This window comes from Gopherus flavomarginatus, chromosome 9 (assembly GCF_025201925.1).
Source record: "Gopherus flavomarginatus isolate rGopFla2 chromosome 9, rGopFla2.mat.asm, whole genome shotgun sequence".
In the NCBI taxonomy this organism is placed as follows: domain Eukaryota; kingdom Metazoa; phylum Chordata; order Testudines; family Testudinidae; genus Gopherus; species Gopherus flavomarginatus.
The window spans coordinates 88,747,657-88,773,132 of NC_066625.1; the positions used below are offsets into that span (position 1 = coordinate 88,747,657).

The 25,476-nt window shown below is 47.2% G+C and overlaps 1 protein-coding gene across 5 annotated transcripts in view; it reads right to left on the reverse strand.

The window, feature by feature from the left end:
• The window catches only part of ITGA11 (integrin subunit alpha 11), a 192,204-nt gene that overhangs the window by 50,870 nt on the left and 115,858 nt on the right, over positions 1–25,476 (reverse strand). For all 5 annotated transcript variants that reach the window (XM_050967522.1, XM_050967520.1, XM_050967524.1 and 2 more), the window contains exons 11-16: positions 23,602–23,746; positions 19,592–19,740; positions 15,547–15,687; positions 8,421–8,624; positions 5,453–5,583; positions 3,115–3,281 (exon numbers count right to left, since the gene is read on the reverse strand). In XM_050967522.1, the coding sequence (XP_050823479.1) occupies positions 3,115–3,281; positions 5,453–5,583; positions 8,421–8,624; positions 15,547–15,687; positions 19,592–19,740; positions 23,602–23,746 (937 nt within the window). The remainder of the gene's footprint in view (positions 1–3,114; positions 3,282–5,452; positions 5,584–8,420; positions 8,625–15,546; positions 15,688–19,591; positions 19,741–23,601; positions 23,747–25,476) is intronic.

Sequence of the window (25,476 nt, forward strand, 5' to 3'; positions counted from 1 at the left end):
CAGGCTTTGTTAGGCTTGCTAGCAGAGGAAGTAAATTCCAGAGTGGTGAGCCATGAACAGTCTCCCAGAATTAAAATCTAGGGGCTGTCAGCAGAAGACAAAGAGAGGTAGTGTCTAAGGCAGCCTAGACCCAGGCTAGAGTACGAAGGGTTTAACAAATCAAAGTTAATCCCATGAATAGCACTAGAAACCAGACTACGTGTCTAATATGCTCCATATGACACACATATCAAGCAAACAAGCAGCCGGATTCTTAGGGTGACCAGATGTCCCAATTTCATAGGGACAGTCCTAATATTTGGGACTTTTTCTTATATAGGCACCTATTACCCCCCACCTCCTGTCCTATTTTTCACATTTGCTGTCTGGTCACCCTGTGGGTTCTGCATCAGCTGATGCTCTCAGGAGGAGGCCCCTGTAGTGCACACTTCAGTAATCTGAGCTGTAGGTTACAAAGTTATGGATAACTGTGGTGAGGTCAGAGGGGAAAGGTCATGACCTTCTGGCCAAACGCAGAAGGAAAAGGAACTTATGGACACCAGCAATACTTGAGAACCTAGGAGTCAGGGATTTGGGATTCTGCAGCCACTTTAGACTTTTTAACAGACATTTTGGAAGTATTTACATTCGTGTTACAACAATCCACCATATAAATGGATCATTTCAGGACATGGATTAATAATGCACAGGCTGTTTAAACGTTTGTCTGATTTCTATCCACACAATGCACTGTACTGGTTCTGAAAGTACCCTTTCTGCTTTGCATGTCATCGCTTACATACATAATGAGAGAGCATTTTTCTTCTTAAATATTGCTGTACATTCCCCACCCCCTCTTCCCCATATCATGACAAAACCCCAAATGGCCTGTGTGTGTTAGTACCTGAGAACCTGGGAGTCAGGGATTTGGGATTCTGCAGCCACTTTAGACTTTTTAACAGTGTGGTGCTAGGACCCAATACCCTGCTAGTGCAATGCTAAGAAAAGATGGAAGATCCAAAGTCTAAGACATTCAGAATTCAACTTCTTTCTTCTCTTGTTTCCTTTGTCCCTCAGCAGCACTGTACTTCTGAGCGATAACCCTCTGCATCTCCTCTGCCTTCTAACACATTTCCGTGTCACCCTCTTCTGCAAGCTCTAAAATGACAGGGCGAGTTACACACAGGATATCAGCCTTGAGCATTATAGGGGAAAATCCTGGCCCTGGTGAAATCAGTGGGAATTTTGCCATTGCCTTCACTGGGGACATGATTTCACTCATAACATAAGCCCCTGTCATAGCATTTTACTATACATTGCTGGGGGGTTATTATAGGCCATGCTGCTTTTGCTTCCTCTTTGTTCTAGCTGAGTCATGGGCATCCTGTGTGTAGACTCCAGGTCAGAGCAGCGTGCAGTGTTTTAAAGCCAAGCAGGATCGACTGGCTCATAGAGGCTCTTTGTGAGATTAGCCAAGTATGTAGGCATATGGCCCACAGATGTACTGTGTGGATGCAAGACCAAGGCAGCAAACTCCCACACACAGACTTTACGAGAACCATGACAATTCCCACAGCCCATGGTTGGGAGGACTCCCTTTATAAACCAGGCTGTCTCAGAACACAGCAGTAGCCAGGGTGAGAGGCTGAACACTGCAGCCTAGTCGGCCTTGCTTCGGGATCTTTACAAAGCTCAGAGCAGAGGTCAATCCTGAAGGAATTTGACTACCCTCAGAACAAGCGCTGGGTGGACTGTGCTGTGCACGGCCCTGCCGCATGTTTGGACGATCTCCTTTCAGGGCGGCTGGGGTCACACTGCTCCCTCTACATCACAATCCCTAGAACTGCGGCACATTTTCCAATCGAGGATTATTTTCTTTAATAAAGCTTGCACAGTGATTCATTGTTGCTCCAGCTTGCGTTTTCTGCTCAACGGTGAGAGGTGACTGTGCTAATCGCCCTGAGGACTGGAATCATTTTTATGAACGCAGTGCAGCAGATCGAGTACTCCCTGGCACAGCGCCTCCTGCGGGTTGCCTCGGGAATTAGCTCAATTCCAGCTCTCGGAGTGCCCTCTGCTGGCTGGTGTCTTGCCTGCCTCAGGCCCCGGTGTCTCTCCCAGACCCCGGTGCCTTTTACCTCAGGGTTCTGCCCCAGCAGTACCCCCCTGCTCTGGTCTCCCCTCCCAGGGGAACCCCCAACCCTCTACACCCACCTTGCCTGAGTGGCTACTGCCAGTCACCCTCTAACCCCCATTCTCTGGGGCAGACTGCAGTCTGTCATGGCCACTCTTCACTGGCACAGGGATCAGAACAGCTGCCTCTGCCTATCCCCGGGCTGCACCTCTGCAGACCCAGTGCCTGCTTAGGCCTTAGCCAAGGCCTCAGCCTGAGGAGTTGCCAGGCTGGAGCTCCCCAGCTCCTTTTGCCTTTCCCCAGCCCTGCTCTGTGTCAGGTACCCTTGGTTCCCAGGCAGCCAGGCCCTTCCTACTCCAAGGCTGGAGTGAGACTGTCCCACCTCCTCCCTTAGCCCTTTTATCAGGGCCTGCTGTGGCCTGATGAGGTGTGGACCGCTTCCCCAATCAGCCTCCCAGGAGCTGGGTAGCTGCCTCGCTATATACAGGGACCTACACGGGTTTGTGTGGACTGCTGGTAACAAGAGCCCCTTTGGTCCCCTAAGGTTCTGATTTCCACCGTTTTCTAATGGCAAAGCTTGGACTTTGCAAGTCCCTGCACAGTGCAGAGGAGGACCTGCAAGACTTTGCACTCCAGTGGAGGGGTGAGCAGAGGTTACACCTAGACGCTATTAGGGTGACATATTAGGTGCAGCCCCCTGCACTGAGTAGTGGTAGATCTACAGGGCCTGGCACATCTCCTCCATTACTTGCCAGTGTGAAGGTCAAAAAGGGGTGGGGCCTGGGTCGAGAACGGGCCATGTCAGATGAGGCTAAGCACATGTGTTTAGTGCTACCCTGCACCTAACAAGCTCTTAGCTCATTTTCCTCTCCACCTCCACTCCTGCTACTAGACAGGAACAGCTTGGCAGTGCTCTTACCAATGCAGGCCAGGTAAAGACAAATGAAAAGGTCGATTCTCACAAGAGCAAAGGCGAAATCAGAGTGGGAGCCTTCGCTTACCCACACTTGCCGTCTGAAAATGAGTGGAGAGGAAGACTGGAGTGAAGCAGACAAATGCAGACATGCAGGTGGCATCCTTCCCATTTCGCTTGCAGTCTTTGTTAAAGATGTTGATTTTGGATGGTTCAAACCTAATGCTGGCATTGACCTGGACAACACTGCGGGACCTAGGGTGGGAACAAGGTGCACGAGTTATACCGCAGTGCTGTGGCTCGTCTTTGGACACCTAAGCAGGTGTCTATACATAGGTTTTGCAGGGCTCTCCCTGGATGAAATGTGAAGCTTCCCATCCAGAGGCAGATTAAGGTTTTGTGGGGCCCTGGGGCAGAGCAAGTAGGGGGGCGCCCTCCCTGCACCTTCCACCTGCAGTCCTGCCCCCATTCTGCCTGCGGCCCCTCCCATGGCTCCACACCGTTCTGCTCCTTTCCCCCCCAGCCATGCCCCTGTTCCACCCACCGTCCTGCCCCATTCCGCCCCCCACTGCGGCCTCCTATTTGCTCATTCTTCTCCCCACCCCCAGTAGCCCCAGACCAGAAAAGCTCTGTTCAGCACTCTGCCAGGGCCCTGGAGCCATAGCAGGGAGTGAGAGCTCTCCCAGCCCTGAGGCCGTGGCAGGAAGCCAGGGCTCCTCCAGTCCTGGGGCCACAGCCAGGGTTTGTGGGGTGGGGCTCACCCCACCATCTGGTGCTTCTGCTGGGGAGTGGAGTTGTGGTGCTGGGGCTTCCCCCACCTGCCCAGTGCTGCTGCTGAGAAGTGGTGTGGGGTTGGGGAGCAGGGGCTTCCACTGCACCCCTGCATAGCCCAATCCACATCAGCCTCCTCCTGCCTACATCTGACACCCCACATAGCAGCAGCAACCCACTTTCATAGTGCCACCCTCCTTAACACAGACAGTCCAAGGAGGAGACTGAGGAAGAAGGCACTGGCAGGAAATTCAGGAACTTGAAGAGGATCAAGTAATGAACTAGAACCAGGATAGGAGGATAAGTGACCAGGAGAACAGCAAGGAATGAGAGTGCTCTGCAGGGCTGTGTCACATGGGTCAGGTGTACTTGCAGGACATCTGACTAACCATGGCCTCAGGTGATGACATACGTGGCACAGACTGTAGTAGGCCACTATTGTACAACGATCAGTCTTCAACTGGGATTTGGGAGAGGAAATAACTGCAGACTGGTAGGTGAAGAATAATACGAATAAACGTACAGCCAAGTTCTCCTCTGCAATCATAAGGGTTGGAAGGGACCTCAGGAGATCATCTAGTCCAACCTCCTGCTTAAAGCAGGACCAATCCTCAAATGGCCCCCTCAAGGATTGAACTCACAACCCTGAGTTTAGCAGGCCAATGCGCAAACCACCGAGCTATGGCTTCTACGCTCAGAACTAAGAGAAGAATTTGGTCCTCTGCAAGTGGGTAGCACTTTTCAGGACAGATCCCCAGGTGGTGTAAATCTGGTGTAGCTCCATTGAACTGTGCTAATTTACATCAGCTGAGAGTCTGTCCTCCTGCCTTCAAGGTGCTTTCCGAACATTAATTAATGCTTTGATGTATTAATTTATGAATTAAATAAAACCAAGAGAGCTTTGGGAAACAACATGAAGTTTGGTTTTTGGTTGAAACTCCTGGGGAATTAATTATGAAATTTAGTGATGTTTTGACACCTTTTCATGCACAGCTGCATTTCCAATATCATTCTACAGAAATGGTCCAGAATCCTGCTGCTTCTCAGTATATTTAGGCTTGGAAGAATTAGATGTTTATTGGTAAGTGTTGATTTCACTATACACACACACAAACCAACAACGAAAAAATCTTTCCATCAATAATAACTGAAATTTACAGATAAGCAAAGTAAGAAAAATGCTGCTTGAGAACTTACTAAAATTTGATTGAAGTACGTTTCCTTTGTATATTTTGACATGTGATACTGACAATTTGTGGTTTAATGATTATAAAGCTTTAACTTTTTGAATCCTAATATTACTGTCATTGCATAATTATTGTCTAATCCGCCTCTATAATTTCCTACCACTATGAAAATTTAAATAGATAACAGTAAAAAATGCTGACAACCCATAATTTTGCAGAACTGTAATACATTTGAATTGATAAAAATACAATAAATAAATAAATACGGATATCTGTCAAAATCACACACACAAAAAATCAAATTCTCCAAGCCTAAGTATATTGGATCATTATTGTAGAGTACTACAGGGCTTTTTAAGGGTATAATATCGGTCATATTTTTGGAGAATCAGTTGTTCCCCTAAATGACAACATATTTCAATGAACTTTGGTGAGAGGGCAGTTACAAAACCCGGATGCATAACCTACCATAAGAGCACAGCACTTCCAAGAGAGCCAACTGCTAGGTCTATGAGGCCATCTTCATTTAGATCTAGTTGTCCATGGATACTGCATCCAAAATACATGAGGCCTGGAAGAAGGTCTGCGGCTGCTATTCTCTGAAATGCACAAAAAGAAATCCACTCTCGTTTCTAGCATGAGTCGTCTATTACTATTATTATTATTTTATGCTCTTGTGCCTTGTGACTCATGAGACAGGCCGGCGTTTCCCTCTCTGTCTGTCTAATGCCACGGTTCTTGACATCCATACAACATCTCCAGACCACTAACGCCTTCTCAAATCATTGTCTCTGCACTCTGTTGGCCAGTCCTTTGTAGCACGTCACCATTGGTTACTTTGTCCCACTAGCGGACACCAAATATTCTTCACAGATATCTCTGGTGGAATGTGTTAAGTTTCCTGATTTGAGTAGTGTGATAACATCTGAATGGAGTCTTCTACATCCAGTCCTCCTCATTTCGCTCACTCCAGCAATACTAATACTGAACCAGTCATTTCTCTGACTTCTTGACTCAGTTTCCCAGTGGTTCTTGCATTCCAGTACGTTATTCTAGCTTGGGTTTTAGCTGTTAGGATCTCTTGTTTCAGGCAATGAACTCCCTTGTGGGTTTGGTGCACCACCTTCAGACCTCCATTCAGACTCATATGTTGGGAATCTAGCATGAATGGCAGTGTGTAAAGGTGAAAGTATGTTTGTGAGCATGAATGCGTGCGTGAAAACATAAGTGTGGGCACATGTATGCATTTGTATGTGGGAGCATGCACAAATGTGTGTGGGGGCATGAGTGTGAGTATATGTGCATGAAGATGGGCAAACATGGGTGTGAATGCACATAAATTCACTTACCGGTGCAAGAGAACAAGCCTGTGCCTATGTCAGTCAGGCCTTAGTCTCTAATGCACAGAGCTCACATCTCTACAAAACAGGCTACCTCCTTTCTTTCTGACAGGTCGGTGGATCTAGAAATTAAAGTTTGATCTGTGGAGTAACCACGCTTACGTGTTGTGTTCAGTCAAGATCACTGAACTAACCACCGGCTTTAGAGCATTCAGAGCTACGTGAGTCACTTTCAAATGACTGAAGGAAAAGAAATTTACATAATTTGTTGGGAAAACAGCACATTTGCTTTTGAGTGGCATCACTCTCAGAACTTTCCACTAGAAATAGTGTAAGTGGGCGGCGACGCCATTTTTCCTACCTCTTGAGGATGGTTCTGCTGAGGATTTGAAGAACAGGTTGGAGGTTTTTAATGAACAAGTTGAACACCTGTCAGAAATGGTTTAGGTCTACTTGAAACCTGTCTCAGGGCAGCGGGATGGGCCAGATGATCTCCTGAGGTTCCCCCCACACCCCGACATTTCTATGATTCTGTTTCATTTACAAAACCAGTCCTACTGTATGAAGCTCTAAAAATCCCATTCCTTTTCGATACATCTTTCATATCTTGTATGTTTCAGCATGGAAATGTGAAGGAAATATCTTGGAACCAGTTTTACAGTCACATTATGGAACAATTAAACAGCGAGTGTGAAATCCTGGCCCACTGAAGTAATGCCAAAACTCACTTTGACTTCAATTCCCCTCCCAGATTTTGTCATTGGAGACAGATTTTATACTGAAGCCTGCTGAGCGACATTAAGAAGAATAATCTGGGCAAAAGAAGGTTCTCTGATTAATTAGTGACTCATGGGAAGAACAAGCTAACTTCCAAACACAGAAAATACTGCAGAGCTAGGCAAAAGCATTACAAGTGCTAATAGAGATAGCAGATGTTCGGAGATGCGATAGTTCATGTTCTTGATTATGGCAGCTTCTCTCTGAAAAGTAGGCTTGCCAATGACCTCTGATGTACTTTACCTTGCTGAATAATTCACAGGCTGTGCCTGCACTACACACCAATGTCGGCATCACAGTGAAAAGCAAGCTGTGTCCACACTATGATGTGTTAGTCATAGACTCTGGCAGTGGGGAGATGCCAGAGCCTTGCACTGTGGCAAGGAAAAACTCTGGAAGGGGGAAAGTAGTGGGCTTATGTCAGAGCCTTTCCCCACTGCCGGAGTCTTTTCCTTTGGTGAGGAAAGACTCCAGTAGCAGGGAGGCAGCGGGACACTGTACTGGTAAAGATAGCCATGTAGCCGGGAAGGCACAGCTTGGGTGAGCAGAGAGCAGTGCAGGGTATGTGCTCACCATGCCTCACCATCTACACTGCTACACCAGTGTTAGGGGCGCTACGCACGTACGTGCACTACACACCACCAAATGAAGCTTGCAGTGTAGACACACATTAAAAGTACTGGGGAGAATTCCATTTTAATTCGCTCACTGATTTCTGGTAACACAATAAGAACATAAGAACGCCCATACTGGGTCAGACCAAATGTCTTGCTATCCCAGTATCCTGTCTTCCAACAGTGGCCATGTGCCAGGTGCCCCAGAGGGAATGAACAGAACAGGGAATCACCAGGTGATCCACCCCCTGTCACCATTCACTGATTCTGGCAAAGAGAGTCTAGAGACACCATCGCTGCCCATGAGATGGCATCAGAGTAGATCTTGCCCACGATAGGTTGACGAAGGGAGGATATGACACTACTATCTCTTGCCACTTCTCACTTTCAGGAACAAGAAAAATGTTAGCCCTCTCCTGTCGGTAAAGTCTCTATGTGAGACTTAAGGGTGAAATAAATGGATATGGAAAAAATGCGTAGTCAGAGATGAATTGAGATCACTACTGGCTTGTGAACATCTGAGGCACTATTACCTCAGAAATGATGTCAAATTTCCACAAACTATTCCAAACTGTACTTTTCCCCTTTTCAGGGCCTCATTCTTATTTATGCTAAATATACCACTTTAAGGGGCCCTAAAGTGGGAGAAAATTACAATTCTTGGAATTCGCTGGTGGGGAAATCCTGGGACAAGGGAAACCATACCTGCTTATACATCTTCAGGAGGTTTTCTCTGAAGCCATGGAAGATATATATTGCTCCTTGGTGGTCATCTTCCAAAGGAGCACCAATGACAACATCGTTGTAGGAGTCTTGATTCAGATCGCGGACAGAGGCAATGCAAGAGCCAAATCTAGAATTCTGGTAGCTTTGCAAATCTTTCAGAGCTCCGTTGAAGACAAACCGGTCCTTCAAAGGGGAAGGAGAAACAGCAATGAAGACGAAGGAATAAAAAAATCCCAAATCATGAGACAACCAATCAACCAACTCCCTAAAATCCCACAGAACAAACAACTCCCCTTCCCCAAACCTAAATAGTGATTGTACTCCAAAAAGGGAAAAGACTCAGGGCTTTGCTATTGCTATTGACTTCATGTGGAAGGACGGCCAGCAGTATAAAAGCCTTAGGTAAATAGAAAGAATGGTTCAATGGTTAGAGCTGTAGCCCAAGACTTGGGAGACGTGTGTTCAATTTTCTGCTCTATCACAGACTTTCTATGTGACCTTGGACAAGTCACTTTGCTGCCCTGTGCCTCAGTACTCCATCTGTTAAATGGGGATAATAGCAGGAATGGTGTGAAGTGAAAAGATAGTAATGAGTGGGGCCATGTACATACCTAAGCTATGAGAGAAAGAAAGTACCACAGAGATTGCTGCCCATTGTAACTGAGAACACCAAGCATTACAGACTCCTGGCCAGAACAGAGAATCAAGACCCCTGGATTCCTTTTCTGGCCCAACCAGACATTGGCTTTATCATCTTGGTAAGCCACTTGGATTCTTTCTACCTCAGCCTACTGATCTGTAAAATAGGGGCAAAATCACTTACCTTTCTCACAAGGGTGTTGTAAAGCTTAATTCATTAATATTTGTCTGGTGCTTTGAGATCTTTAGGTGGAAGGGTCTGGACATACACATATTATTCTGTGCCTATATGGCTGTAAGATCTGCTCATCTTGAAGCAAACTCTGCACCCTGTTCTGCTGTGGGAGGGACGCAGTATTTCAGAAGCCTGGGCGTATCCTCACCCACTGTGTACAGCAGAGCCCCACGTGCTGGGGGCTCATTTCATCCCTGGGCACTGTGGTTTTTGGGGGGACAGGGTGGGGCTGGGGATTCCACAACTGGGCAAATCCCTGGATATTGCAGCTTGTGAGGCTGGGGCGAAACATGTGAGCAGAGGCCAGCTCCAGCTCTGAACGTTTTTGCATTTCATTGCAAATTCAAAACAGGTGCTGTGGTCATCAAGTTTCGGAGCAACAACGAGCCCATTTCATGGAAAACTGCACCGTGAACACAAGCAGTGTTGCCAAATGGCTGATTTTATTAACGCTCCCCAAAAATAAAAAAACCAAGTGCACAAAACCAAGTCAAGAAAATTGTGTGAATATTTCGGCTGAAATTTCCCCTGCAATTTCACAGAGCCTGACTTGTCAGATTAGTTCTGTTTATTTACTCAGCATTATTATTATTATTATTTCAGTTTTAGGCACCCATTGCTGTGGCCACTAGCAATGCTGTTTGCATTAAAAAGGGAAATCAACTGGCTATATTGCAAAACCTTTATCAAACAACCCAACCTAACCTGCCACATCTCAGCCCAGAGCCAAGGGAACATGGGCCCAATGGGTGAGCATTGACTGGGGTCTTGAAAGCCAGCTATTTCAGGCATTTGATGGAGAGTGAGAGGGAGTTACTTCAGTTGCCAGGAACCCTCCCATCGGTAATGCCCAAGCTCCAATTTTCAAGAGTTAAAATCTAGGGACAGCACCTCTGTTTATAGTCTTTATGGAGCAGGAAGTGCACAACATTTTTTTTGGGAGGCGAGGGCATTTGTTACAAAATCTTCCTAACCAATTATTTACTGGCTTCCTGATGTCACAAAGCAAAAGCAAATTGAGAACAAAGGGAGTTTTTCAAGTGTTGTTTTCAAATGTAACATTCCTCCTGGAGGTTACCAGAAGTCACCATGCATACGCGACACTTACTGCTAATCCTAGTTTGGGTTTATGGATATAATGCAACATTTGCTACTGTGAGTCTCTGAACAGAAATTGTCAGCTTTCACGCTAAAAGGTATATATCTCTTCCTTAACAGCGCTTCCCTGTTTACTGTATTCAAGACAGTACTCAGTGCCAATGTGGGAGATCCAATTTTACCACTGCATTGTCAATAAAAACCAGACTGAGCTTACGGCTTTTTTCAGCACTGCCAAGATTTAAAATCTCGAGAAAGCTACAAGGATGTCCAAGAAAGAGGAGGAGGAGGAGGAGAAGAAGGAATGTCTCTTCCTTTCTATGGAGACTATTTTTGGTCATTACCTCAGAGAGTTTGGAATCCTAGCGGAAATCATAACAGAGGTAGTACAATCTGCAAACAATTTCCCAAACAAGGAAGACTGCGTAATTCTGAAATGTTATTAGAGAAGCCTTTCCCACAACAAATCAACAAGGAACCAGCAAATGCCACTGTGAAGGCTCACATTGATGTTTTTTTCCCCTTTCTCATTCAATTACATGCTTGAATAATTGGATAAAAGGTTTGCTTGCGATTGTGAAACACCCATTGCTACAGGCAAAGTTCTGCAACCAAATACACACGTGGAAAAGCAGCACACAGCCTCTGAGATGCTAAGTGTCCCCAGAGAGATGTTGAGTGCCCTCAACTGCCAGCATCGGGACATTTATATTTTCCTCTCAGGCATCTAGTACCAGGTGATACCAGAGCCCTAATGCCCAAAAGCTCTGACCCAGCACCAACTACTTCCTTATGAATGATGAGAAGGCTCAGTCCCTTCCCCCTAGCCCACACCATTGCAATCTTTGAGCATGTCCTGCATTTTACAGACTCAGGCTAAGACTGAACAGGCTCTTATGGAAAGTCCCATTATATTTAAAAGGTTCTACAGAAACAAAATGGGATTTAAGTCTAGAAATATGGAGTCTGTACAGAATATGATCCTTTCTCTAGCTGGTTGGAACCCTTGTTACCATTTGAACAATCCTATGGCTTCCACTGCAGGAATATCATTTTCTGTTAAAATCTATAGGATGATTTAAAAGAAGAAAAGAAAACTTTTCATTCTTTATTGGATTCTGTAGGGCTTTTCCATAAGGGCAGGGCAGCAACCTTTGAGAGGCACCAGGACTCTGGGACCAGGAAAATGCTGACAAGGGAAAAGAAATGCTGTCCATGTTCCATGGGACCATCCTTGAGGCACTGGAGCAGGAGATAGTCTGGCCAGAAGACCCTGTTCCCCAGGGTTCTGATATAAAACCCACTGAAGAAATGGGATCAAGTCTCAGAGGGGTAGCCGTGTTAGTCTGGATCTGTAAAAGCAGCAAAGAATCCTGTGGCACCTTATAGACTAACAGACGTTTTGGAGCATGAGCTTTCGTGGGTGAATACCCACTTCTTCAGATGCATGTGGTGGAAATATCCAGGGGCAGGTATATATATGCTAGCAAGCAAGCTAGAGATAACGAGGTCAGTTCAATCAGGGAGGATGAGGCCCTGTTCTAGCAGTTGAGGTGTGAAAACCAAGAGAGGAGAAACTGGTTCTGTAGTTGGCAAGCCATTCACAGTCTTTGTTCAATCCTGAGCTGATGGTGTCAAATTTGCAGATGAACTGAAGCTCAGCAGTTTCTCTTTGAAGTCTGGTCCTGAAGTTTTTTTGCTGCAGGATGGCCACCTTAAGGTCTGCTATAGTGTGGCCAGGGAGGTTGAAGTGCTCTCCTACAGGTTTTTGTATATTGCCATTCCTAATGTCTGATTTGTGTCCATTTATCCTTTTCCGTAGAGACTGGCCAGTTTGGCCGATGTACATAGCAGAGGGGCATTGCTGGCATATGATGGCTTATATTACATTGGTGGATGTGCAGGTGAATGAACCAGTGATGGTGTGGCTGATCTGGTTAGGTCCTGTGATGGTGTCGCTGGTGTAGATATGTGGGCAGAGTTGGCATCGAGGTTTGTTGCATGGATTGGTTCCTGAGCTAGAGTTATTATGGTGCGGTGTGCAGTTACTGGTGAGAATATGTTTCAGGTTGGCAGGTTGTCTGTGGGCAAGGACTGGCCTGCCGCCCAAGGCCTGTGAAAGTGTGGGATCATTGTCCAGGATGGGTTGTAGATCCTTGATGATGCGTTGGAGGGGTTTTAGCTGGGGGCTGTATGTGATGGCCAGTGGAGTCCTGTTGGTTTCTTTCTTGGCTGTAGACAATGGATCATCTGATGTGTTGTTCCAGGTCGGCCTGAGGAAACTACAATGCATTGGTCACCTCCCAGAAAACACCATCCTAGCCACCATGGATGTAGAGGCTCTCTACACAAACATCCCACACACAGATGGAATACAAGCTGTCAGGAACACTATCCCTGATGATGCCACAGCACAACTGGCTGCTGAGTTCTGTGCCTTTATACTTACACACAACTATTTCAAATTTGATGACAATATATATCTCCAGATCAGTGGCACTGGTATGGGCACCCGCATGGCCCCACAATATGCCAATATCTTTATGGCCGACCTGGAACAACGCTTCCTCAGCTCTCGTCCACTCACGCCCCTTCTCTACCTACGCTACATTGATGACATCTTCATCATCTGGACCCATGGGAAGGAGACTCTGGAAAAATTCCACCATGATTTCAACAGCTTCCACCATACCATCAACCTCAGCCTGGACCAATCTACACGGGAGGTCCACTTTCTTGACACCACGGTGCAAATAAGTGATGGTCACATTAACACCACCCCATATCGAAAATCTACCGACCGCTATGCCTACCTTCATGCCTCCAGCTTCCATCCCGGACACATCAGACGATCCATTGTCTACAGCCAAGCACTGAGGTACAACCGCATCTGCTCTAACCCCTCAGACAGAGACCAACACCTACAAAATCTCCACCAAGCATTCTCAAAACTACAATACCCGCACGAGGAAATAAGGAAACAGATCAACAGAGCCAGACGTGTACCCAGAAGCCTCCTACTGCAAGACAAACCCAAGAAAGAAACCAACAGGACTCCACTGGCCATCACATACAGCCCCCAGCTAAAACCCCTCCAGCGCATCATCAAGGATCTATAACCCATCCTGGACAATGATCCCACACTTTCACAGGCCTTGGGTGGCAGGCCAGTCCTTGCCCACAGACAACCTGCCAACCTGAAACATATTCTCACCAGTAACTGCACACCGCACCATAATAACTCTAGCTCAGGAACCAATCCATGCAACAAACCTCGATGCCAACTCTGCCCACATATCTACACCAGCGACACCATCACAGGACCTAACCAGATCAGCCACACCATCACTGGTTCATTCACCTGCACATCCACCAATGTAATATACGCCATCATATGCCAGCAATGCCCCTCTGCTACGTACATCGGCCAAACTGGCCAGTCTCTACGGAAAAGGATAAATGGACACAAATCAGACATTAGGAATGGCAATATACAAAAACCTGTAGGAGAGCACTTCAACCTCCCTGGCCACACTATAGCAGACCTTAAGGTGGCCATCCTGCAGCAAAAAAACTTCAGGACCAGACTTCAAAGAGAAACTGCTGAGCTTCAGTTCATCTGCAAATTTGACACCATCAGCTCAGGATTGAACAAAGACTGTGAATGGCTTGCCAACTACAGAACCAGTTTCTCCTCTCTTGGTTTTCACACCTCAACTGCTAGAACAGGGCCTCATCCTCCCTGATTGAACTGACCTCGTTATCTCTAGCTTGCTTGCTAGCATATATATACCTGCCCCTGGATATTTCCACCACATGCATCTGAAGAAGTGGGTATTCACCCACGAAAGCTCATGCTCCAAAACGTCTGTTAGTCTATAAGGTGCCACAGGATTCTTTGCTGCTTTTGAAGAAATGGGAGTCTCTCTCTGGATTAAAATGGGGTTTCGATCAGGACCCAGAAGACCATCCCCAGAGTGTGAGCTGGACAAAGGGGCCAGTAGCCAGAAGACATATTTTCCCAAAGGGAAATGTAATCCAACTTCTAGTATTGCCTTCCTCAAGGTCTGTGAATATGTTTGGAATGAGAGTGGTTGAAAGAGACCCTGGGACAATGCAGCTGCATTTTAGTATGGTCTAGATTCCCTTCGCTGGCATCAGAAAACCAGGACGGTTTATAAACAAGAAAAAGAGGCAAACTTGCTCAAAGTCTAGTAGCAGACACAGCTGAGAAGGGCTTTCAAGTTCTGTGTCTCCTTTGGATTGTGACAAAAGATGCCAGGTGATCTTTGAAGGCAACTTGGCTGCACTTCTGGACAAGCCAGATGTGTATGTGCCAAGGCCCTGCATCCAGCCTGGGATACCCACTTGGTATTTTTGGTAAGACTGCTGAATGGGACACCACGTGCAGCACGCCACCTACTTCGAGGGCCCAATCCACCTCTCCATTCATCCATCTGAGCAGAGCAGGTGCCCTCGGATGTTCATCTGGCCAAGCAGAGCTGCACCTTGTCCGTATGTCTTTCAGAACTTAAAAAGCACCTCTGTCCAGCGGAGTAGATAGGACATCTTTGCCTGTCTTAGGGCACATGTAGGTATATCAACACAGCACTTGGGTAAAGAGCTCAAGTAGACATACCCACACTAGCTTTGATTGAACTAGTGCACTAAAAACAGCAGCCTAGCCATGGTGGATGGGCTAGCCACCTGACTACTGTCCCGTCCGTACTCCTAGGTAGGTCCTCGGGTGACTAGCCCGAGCCACCAGCCATGCTGACACAATTACGCTGCTAGTTTCAGCAGGCTAACTCCATCAAAGCTAGTGCATGTACCTCAACCTGAGCTGTAAATCACCACTCCAGCTGCAGTGTAGATGGACTCAAGACTGGCCAAGCAGAGCGTGATGGGAGTGTTCCCCTTGCCGGTATGCTTTCATTCTCCCACAGGAGCTGCCGCATTGTCCCCTGGAAGACGCCGGACGCTGACTATACTCACACCCCGGCAGAGTGCCCAGGGCAGAGCAAGGACCATGTCAGAGGGTAGCCAAGTTTGAGAAAGGGGAATTGACATGCAGGCTATTCCAAAGCCTCTGCTGGGGCAGGAGCAAAGATGGAACAACCACAGCTTAATTACCTCTTTTAGAACGTAGACGTACACCTTCCCCCTCTCTCTGCCTTCGCTGAAGTACATGGGGGCACCAACCAACAAAATATCTGTCATCCCGTCTCCATTAATGTCGATGGAATTTATTTCACTTCCAAAGTAGGAGCCAATCTGAAAGAACCGGAAAGGAGAAAATGGTTGGAATGCAAATGAGACCACCACATATTCCGACATGTCTCTGTATTTCTAAGGAATTGAATACCTCAGGGATGACACCCTTGGAGTGAGTGGAATTTCCAGTCTTCTGAACAGAGACACATTAACTTATTGTCTAGACAGATCTCCGGGAAAATAATTTGAATCCTAAAAGATTAATGATCAGACTCTTTCCCTTTCTCTGGCATTGCTGAGTTCTCTTAGTGTCACTTTTTCCTGGGTTTTGGAGGAGAGATTGTTTAAATGTAGGTACACATGTGTATATTTCAGCTGAAGGGTTCCCTCCAAGCCTATGGCGGCTTCATTCTTCTGCCCTGCAGAATTCCCTCCCTGTGCAGACTGTATATGCTGGGCAGTCACTCCAGTTCTATTAGACACCCCTTCACCATTTCTTCCTCAAGCTACTTTGAATGAATCAGCACTTCACTGTCAAAGGGAAAGCGTATGGGCTCTACAGACCCCAACCTGAACCAGGGCATGGAATAGAGCAATCCTGGGCCAGGGAGGACCCACCCTGAGCCGGTGCAGGGCATGCACCAGGTGGAGGAATAACTGAAGAGGATACTGATAGCCCAGGAACAGGGGTGGCTCTAGGGTTTTTGCTGCCCCAAGCAGGCTGCCTTCGTCGGCTTCCCCTGCAGAGGGTCAACAGGTCCCGCGACTACTGCTGGAGCCGCGGGATCAGCGGGCCTTCTGCAGGTATGCCGCCGAGGGAAGCCTGCCTGCCACCCTCGCAACTACTGGCACAGTGCCCCCCGCGTCTTGCCGCCCCAAGCATGCGCTTGGAGTGCTGGGGCCTGGATCCACCCCTGCCCAGGAAAGGGGGCGGGGTGGGGGGGAAAGTACAGGCTGTACTAGGAAAAAAGGCTGATGCTGGTTGCTGGGATAGGAGTGGCTACAGCTTTGTTAAGCCTGCTGTAGCAGTAGGGATCTTTCCACCCACACTTTGGGAGCGGAAAGCCCTAAAAGAGATTCCTTGGAACAGGACATTATCAAGTGGAGTCTTCTATGCCAGCAACCAGGCCCCAAACAGAAGAGCACCAGTCTGGTAGGAAGTGACCCAGGGGCAAGCATCACTTGGGGTAGATCTATAGCTGGTCTGGACACTTCGTCAAATCCTAGGGCCTTGGCTTGGGACCTGGTGGAGTGGGTGGGCCTGGGTCCCCCACCTTGTCCCCATGCTCCTCTATAGGGGAGGGAGAGGCCTCAAGTGAGATCGAGGCCTGCTGCACACACCTGGGCTGGGGCCCCCTCCGGGATGCCTAGGCTAGCAAATGGGAATGCTAGTGCCAGATCACCAGGTCAGCTGGTCATTGACTGTCTTGCTACATCATATAACTAGGGACGGATCAAAACTCTGGGTCCAATTCCCCCATGAAACTTTGGGAAAGCTTATATCCAGATGGGAATGTTACAGTTTAGGCATGTCTCTATATGGACCACACATACAGAGAATTTATATCCGCAATATTCTGGAATTCTGGGTTTGCGCAACAGTACCATTGATAACACTTTTGCTTTCTGCCCAGTTGCCAGAGATCGGACTGAATTTTTTATTTTTTGGAGACGATTAACAGCAGCTTATGCGTAACTAATCTACGTGAGCAGAAACAGCCTGGCCATTTTTCTGCTTCTGCGTAAAACTCACACAGGGTGACGTTCGCCCTGTACAGCATAAAGGTCCTTCAAAATAAGGCTTCAGTGGGACTTCATGCCTGGTACTGGCCTTTGCAGAGTGGTGAATGTCACTCCCAGTACGGAAGGTTCCTGCATCCCAGCAGGCCAAGGAGGCTGGGTAGGAAACAATGGTGTCTGATGAATTTCCAGGCCCTGTGTTGGAATCAGAGGACAGACAGACAACAGAAGGTGCTGCAGATTTATGCAAGGGAGCTGCTTTTAGCATAATACAGAGGCCGGAGGGTGCCAAAGCTGCTGCATTATATGTGGCATGAGTGCAGAGGTGATTTAGAAAAAAAGGAGACAGAGGCATAAGATAAAAGAAGCAGACTACTTGGAGAAGAAGGAGGTTGCGAGTCTATTTTGCTGTGTCTATGTGAGGATAAGAAACCCACAGCTGGCCCATGTCATCTGACTCAGGCTCGTGGGGGCAGGAGGAGGCTTGGGCTGTGGGTCTGAAAAATTGCTGTGTAGATGTTCAGGCTCAGGCTGAACCTTGAGCTCTGGGATCCTGCAAGGGTGGAAGGTCCCAGAGCTCGAGCTCCAGCCTGAGCCCGAATGTCTACACTGCATTTTTAGCCCCACGAGCTCGAGCCAGCTGACCTGGGCCTGCCATGGTCATGCTGTGGGGCTTTTGTGTATTCGTCATTGGTCGAGTGAAGCAAGGCCTGACACTTGACCCAATGGCATCTGTCTGTCTGTCCTGCAATACCTTTAGAATGCTGCACCCGATCAATTCCAAAATGTCAGGGAATGTTCTAGGCACCAGTGATCAGAACCCTACAGATTCTGGGGGAAAACCAGAAGGAGGAAAATGGGGCCACAGATCCCCTGGAATCTGGACGGCACAGCTAGTACCTTCAACTGCCTCTAGAATGTAGATGGTTCAGAAAACCCTTTCATGGCAGCTGTTAATGCTTTCCAGCACAACAGTGCTCCCCTTCTTAGCTCTGCCCACCCCCTACTCCCCAAAGACTTCAGCATGCTGGCACCTTGCAAGACTTAGCTCCCAGACAGAAGGAATGGTGAGGGGAAGGGAGAGGGCACTCAAGAGCATGTAGGGTGGTAGGAAGAATGGGGGAAGTGGGGATGGGGACACTCAGACCCCTAGCATGAGGAAGGGGGTGGGTGAGGTTGTAGGGAGTCCCTGAAGTAGAGGGGGATGGGAGGGTGGCACACGGAGCGCTTGTGGGGGAGGGAAACGGAGGGAGGCAAGGAGCCCCTGGTGTGCGCAATGAGCTTTGGGTGACCAGAAGTCCTGATTTTATCGGGACAGTCCAGGTATTTGGGGCTTTTTCTTATATAGGCTCCTATTACCTCCCACCCCGTCCCGATTTTTCACACTTGCTATCTGCTATCACCCTAAATGAGCTTGGTCTACAGACGCAACACAGGGTGCAACTTTCTAGTAAGTTTTATGCACAGAATAAGATTATTTCCATATTCTACCGCACTTGCTGGTGGGTGAGGTGTATGTATGTGTACACCACTGCCCTCTACTGGACAGGTGCCAACCTGCAGAACAGTGTATCAAAGGCCTTGGGTTTGAAACAACTAAAAATAAACCTCTCCTTTTGCTCACACCTGTCTGAAATAGGAAGACCTGAGTTCTATCCCTGCTACAGCTGTGAAAGTCAGAGTTGCTGGCACAGTGAGAGCCATGAAATCTCTAGCTGGTGATGGATTTTTTAAAATATCTAGCTTTCATTTCATCATAACAGAAAAGTAATCTACACAGGGAGGGAGATACAAGACCACAGAGAGAGCACCCAAATCTTTTCTCCAGAATTCATGGAGGGAATCAGAAGCTACCAAGATTGCTTAACAAAATATTGGTAGGTTTCCACTTAGTGGAGTGGGGAAACAAGCAAATCTCCTGATCAGAAACTTAAAAAATTCAGAATAAAATGTAGTGGTTACAGGGTTTTTTTAGACCACAAAATGTGTTACAAAGCCTTTGGGCCAAATCTGCCGCTGATGTAAATGGGTGTAATTCTACTCAGGTCAATGGAGCCCATTTACATCAGATGAAGATCTGACCTTTTGTCCAGGTCAGATAGATGAGAAATATACCTAGGACCCGAGGACTAATGGTAACAGCCATATACAGTAGTGCATTCAGTCAAGTCTATTTCAGAAATCTGCCCCATAGATCTGTACCAGGTATCTCCTTATGTTTTACCTGTTCTCCTTTCAAAGACTGGTGAATAGTTAGGTTTCTGTTGCTGTGCATTGTAAAAATAATTGCTTTCCCAGTGTGGTTGAACCTGGGAGCTCCTGCTACATAAATCCTTCCATGCTTTGGAGACATCACTGAGGTGACGGTGTAACCTAGAAGACATGGAAACACAAGGTGAGCACAACCTGCAAATGAAGCTCCAAGAAGCGCCAACATGGGAATGACCTCCCAGGCTGAATACTGTCCAGAATAGATGTGACAAATGACACAGACAAATCTAGATACCAGAAACCTGCTAAATCAATTACATATTGTGTTTTCTAGCCGGAAAATGAGTGTCCTGATTAGATTTTTCCCATTTGGCTCCGAATAGACAGATGGAATCATAGATTTCAAGGCCAGAAAGGACCATTGTGATCATCTAGTCTCACTTCCTGTGTAACACAGGCTAGAGAACTCCCCACAAATAGTTCCTAGAGCAGATCTTGTAGAAAAACATCCAATCTTGATTTAAAAAATTGCCAGGGATGGGGAATCCATCATGGCCCTTGGTAAAATTGTTCCAATGGTTAATTATTCTCACTGGTAAAAAGTTATGCTGGATTTCCAGTCTGAATTTGTCCACATCCATGCTTATCATTTCATTGCTCACTCCACTCTTTGAATCTCTTCCTTTATTGCAACACTGTTGGCTGACCATCTGGTTTTGATTTGTTTCAGGCTGCTAACCCAACTCCAGCTGCCTCCCAGATCAGCAAACTGGAAACCAGGAGTTCTCAGAAAGATAAAGTCATTCAAACAAACCTGACAACTCTAACCTCATGTTTTGAAGGGCCCAGAATTTATTGCTCAGGTCCCTTCATTCCATCTCCTGGATCATTCAGATTACTACTAGAATTTGCAAGGGTTGGTGCTGATAGCAAATCGAATGCAGAATAATATTGCAGTAGCAGGTAAGTGCATTACATTTCCTGATAGCCAGCTTACTTCACGGTTTATATACAATTACACAAACCATAACACTGTATTTGGATACAAAACATTGAGGCATGATTCCATGCAGCTGAGTGTGGTGCTGTGTAAGGCATCCTCCAAGCAGAGCACAAACCAGGTCTGAGACGCGTAAAAGAGTTGACTGATATTTGATGCCAAACTAATGGGTGCTATAAAAAGTTGTGACTCCACAGAGAACACTTTAGTAAATAACCCTGCACCTATGAACTGAAAACTCCAGGAGGTCAGTAACTGCTGTTAAATACGGATGTGTCCTGTATACAAATGGAGAACAGGAAACCAGGCAAAGGTTCTGAATTATATCACCCTGAATGAGCCAGCTGGATTCCAGTGATTGGCTTTACCTTAGCCACAGAATCTATAGTTCTTGTTCTAAGCTAATCTACTGCGCGAGCCAGGAAGGCAGGGTTAGATTTTGCTAATGAAATTGGTCACACTTTATATTAAGGGTACATTTATTGATAGTTTACAAAGGGGTTAGAGGTGATTAATACGTTTTAATAAATGTTTAGTCAATTCTTATAGAGTCCAATGTATCAATAAAGTGTTTATAATCATCTACTCCAGGGGTTTTCAACCTTTTTTCATCTGTGGACTCCTAAAAAATTCCAAATGGAGATGTGGACCCCTTTGGAAATCTTAGACATGGTCTGTGAACCACAAGTCGACAACCACTGTTCTATGTAACAACCTTTTGTGGACCCCTTAGACAGTCTGCGGACTCCCAGGAGTCCACGGACCACAGGTTGAAAATTACTGATCTAGCCCATCGGAAGATGATGTTGTTATAATAATCTGTAACATATATAGTCATGCAAGGCTAATACCATCTATTAATCATTTATTAACATGCTTCATAAATGTAACCTTGATCTAAAGTGTGGCTGTGAAATCTATAGATCAGGGTTGGCTGAGTATCAAAGTAATTACATAAGCAACTCCAATGTCTGGTAAATCCCTGTTTAAATGATTACACTGTTCTTGGGCTAGGCAGGTGCTTTAGATGTTATCTAGAAAAGAGATAACGACAAACAGCATTAGGATGCAAGAGGTACTCGCTAGCCTCTTTATCACTATATATAAGTGAGGAGAGGGCAGATCACGAAGAGAGGCAGACACGCATTTATCTGTAATAACAGACTGAGGAGAATTACTGATGATATTGATGAATATCCCTTATCATTATGGAAAATGGAGAAATATTAGAGACGTTGGATAGAAATAGGATTTGCCATCTATTCTGACGCTGTGTTGGGCGGGGTTTGCAGCGGGTGGAGGATGGAGGACACTGCACGGAGAAGCATTACCCATGTTTATTAGGGATACAGCATGGGCTCCCCAGAGCTGGCCTAGGGCAGCCATCAGCCAGCGAGTCCAACCAGCTGCTCTCCCTTTGGGCTGTGAAGGCCTCTCCGACACCTTGCACTCATGAAAGGCAGGCTGAGGGTTGTGGCTGCCCCAGAGAGGGGAGTCCAAAGGGTTGGGCGAACAGAGCTGCTGCATCCTTTCCCCAGTCTTGTGCACCTGCAGGAGGCCACTGATAATCTGGCCTGGAGGTACTTTGCTGAAGTTTTCACCTGGATACTTTTCCATGCAGCAGGTGTGCCCAGCAGATACGCTAGTGCCTCCCCCAGCAGGGAAGAGTTTAGTTAAGGATGGCGTTACATGTTGTCCAGCTCGGGGCATTTTTGGGACTGAAGGCACTCAGAACCAATCACTCAGAACCAATTTATAGGGGAGGTTTCCAATCTGGGAATTCAGGAATCACACTTAAAGGGGTTAGAATGAGAGGTTCTGTTTTGGCCCATCAATTTATCATATGGCTGTCACTATGTGTACAAAACAACGTTGTCTATACGACTTTGCAGGGCAAGTTCCCGGAGCTCACCTATTTGCACTCAACAAAGGTCAGGAGGGTGGGTGCACAGGTAGCTTTACAGAACCTTTGCTCTCTGATCCTGGCGCTGCTGGACATGCAGCCAATCCCCTGGCAGGGACCATGTTTGTCCTCAGCATGGTCTCATTCACCAGCATGCCAGTCTACACCAGAGGGTCCTTGTGCCGGGGAATCTTGCCACCCCACTTTTCTGTCACTGGTCCAGGACACGCGATTGCCCAGCTTTTCTCAGACCGTTCTGTTTTTCATATCTGATCCATTTGGGGCTATTAAGGAAGAAGGCCAATCAGTGCTCCCATCCCCAGCCACCGCAGCATGGTATTCTTTGTGTAACGGGAGCTGGTCTTGTGCTATTTGAAAGCCTGTCTCTGGTCCAGGTACGGTGAATGCAGCAATAGCCAGACAAACTGATACTCAGTTTGTAACAATTAGCCTCTTTGTTACGTTCTCCCATTTTTTGGAGGAGAATGTTGTGCCTAGGAGCTGTTATTCTGCCTGGTATCACAGAGGAGAGCTTTGGCATCTTTGAGCTCCTACTGTGTAATCTCTGATCCTGCTTCCTGCCAGGTCGAGAAGACCGTTTCCATGCAGTGTGTCGCTCCCAGTTCACATCAGGAGACTTCATTTTGAAAACCAGGTGTATATTATTGCTCATGGACTCCAACAGCTGCATATAGAGCTGATCTGCACAGCAAATATTTCCTCTTTACCCATGATATATCATCAGTATTTTTAAAGCCCCCATTGAGAACCGCAGGTGACCCAGAGGATCAGAACTCCTGCATGTATATTGCTTCTGTATACTGTATATTCCTGTAGGCTTTGGCTTTCCTCTGGATCCTCCACTAGTTCAATAGTGAATTGGCTTTATCAGTGAGCTGGGGGTAGTATCTCTCTCACACAAGCACAGTCTTGGCTGCCTGCACAGCTGGGTACATAACAATATATTTTTGCTTTGACGGGTATTTCTGTGAGCACTGGCAAATTGGGTCTCCTGTAAAAGAGTCTGCACGTTCCACCTGGCCTGGCAGAATTGGTCGACAAATGGCAAAAATCATTAATTTAATTTGTGAAACCAATCCGCTCTGCGTAATCCCCTTACCTAGGTATGCTCCATGGTTCTTCAGCTCCTCCGGGAATTCCTGGAGATACGATTCCCTATGAGGAATGACTTTTCCACTGCTGGTTTCTTTGAGCACTGCTCCATTCCAGTCATACGCTCCTACAGCCCCAAGCAAAATCCCATCCTGCGGGGAACACAAAATTTTTAGAGCATCTTGTCATCTGGACCTGTGGCTGCTGAAGGTGGTTTCAGTGCAAACACCAAACACCTCGTGAATCAAGTCAAACTGAGCAAATGACAGATGGAAACCAGCGGAGATACAAAATCACCCAGCAACAGTGAAGCAGTGCCAAAAAGGAGCCGACCTTGGGCTTCCTTTTAAGATGCATTTAAAGCCTGAAGCTGCATGTCGCTGGTGCAGTGCGGGGCCCACAAGCACTAGGTGAGGATCCTGTCTGGCAGCACAAGGAAATCCTGCCCTGAACCAATGAAAGCAGTTGCGAGGCGGCCAGGTTATCCTTCCTGGTAGCAGCACCTGGCCACTGAAGGGAGTGTCACTGCTTGCCCTACTTGTTGCACTCAGGGCAAAGTCTGCTCAGATACACCCATTCTCCACCTAGACCCACCCCCTCTCATATTCAGTGCACCTGAAATAAGGCAGTGGGGGCACCAGGAGCTTCAGCGTCACACCTGCTCAGGGAGAAGGACACTCAGTGCTTAACACCGCTAGTGCCTGCGTGTCTCTGCCCCCCGCACGCCGGAGTGCAGCACCTGGCACAAGGGCTTGCAGGATAAAGCCTGCCATCTTTGTTAAACCTCATCCCGTTGCTGAGCCTGCAGAGAGCAAGGAAGCCCGATGGGTCCAATCTGCTTTGCGCTGCTCCAGCAGGCAGAAACCTGCCCTGGTGCCAATGGCTCAGCATCCCTCAGGGGCAAGTTGGGGTTGTGCCAGGGGCTGCCCTAAGTTACATCAGGCCTCAAACTGGCCCCCAGCCAGCTTCCAGGATTGGGGAAGCACAAAGGTGACATCAAGCAACTTTTCCTGTCCCCTTTGGGTCCTATGCCAAACACAGCAGAGCTGGATCCAGGGATTTGACCCATTATTGACAGAACCCGAACAATCAGCTCTGGGACTGCTGGTAGCAGCCCTCCATGCTCAGTCATCAAATAACAAGTTGCCTCAGCCAGCCTGTCCTCAGCCCTGCAGAAGTTTAATCATAAGTACGGCTAAAACCAAAGTCTGACTAAGAGCATCCTGATCCAGTGCTAAAAATAATGAACTAAAGCAGCCCTTCAGTGCAGGCTCCGGTGCCTTTCGTTTCAGAGCAGATGGCAAACTGAGATTCAAAGTTTCCTCAGATAACATCACTGCCCTCCCTGCAAACAGCTAGGAGCAGATGGCACCGACTTGTGTGCACAGCACTGAAACTCTTGCAGGTTCCCGTAACGAGGAGACCCAGCAGGGAGTGGGGTGATAACCAGGCTAAGTGAGGCACTGTAACGATGATTTCCAAGGTACTAAGCTTCCGTTAAAACCCCGGTCGTGTCCTTTTAGAGACTGAAGGTGGGATTTTCAAAAGAGGCTCTATGACTTGGCAGCACATCCTTTTCCCTGTGGAAGACAATGGGGTTGGGCCACTAAACCGCACCAGTGCCCCGGCCCCACCCTCATGCCCCAATCCTGCTCCCAGTGAAATGAATGTGGATTTAGCCAGTGATTTACATGGGAGCCATCACTACTTCAGTTCCGCATCTGATTTCGAATTGGCTCCGTCTATAGCTGTTGATGTTAGGCCCAGGGTGCAGAGTTTGGATGTGAAAGAGGGTCAGGGTTTGTGTCAAGCTTGAACTACAGTTTTGGTCTGATGGCCCTGAAATCTCCCCAGCTGGTCTCTGGCGATTTTTACCCCAAGC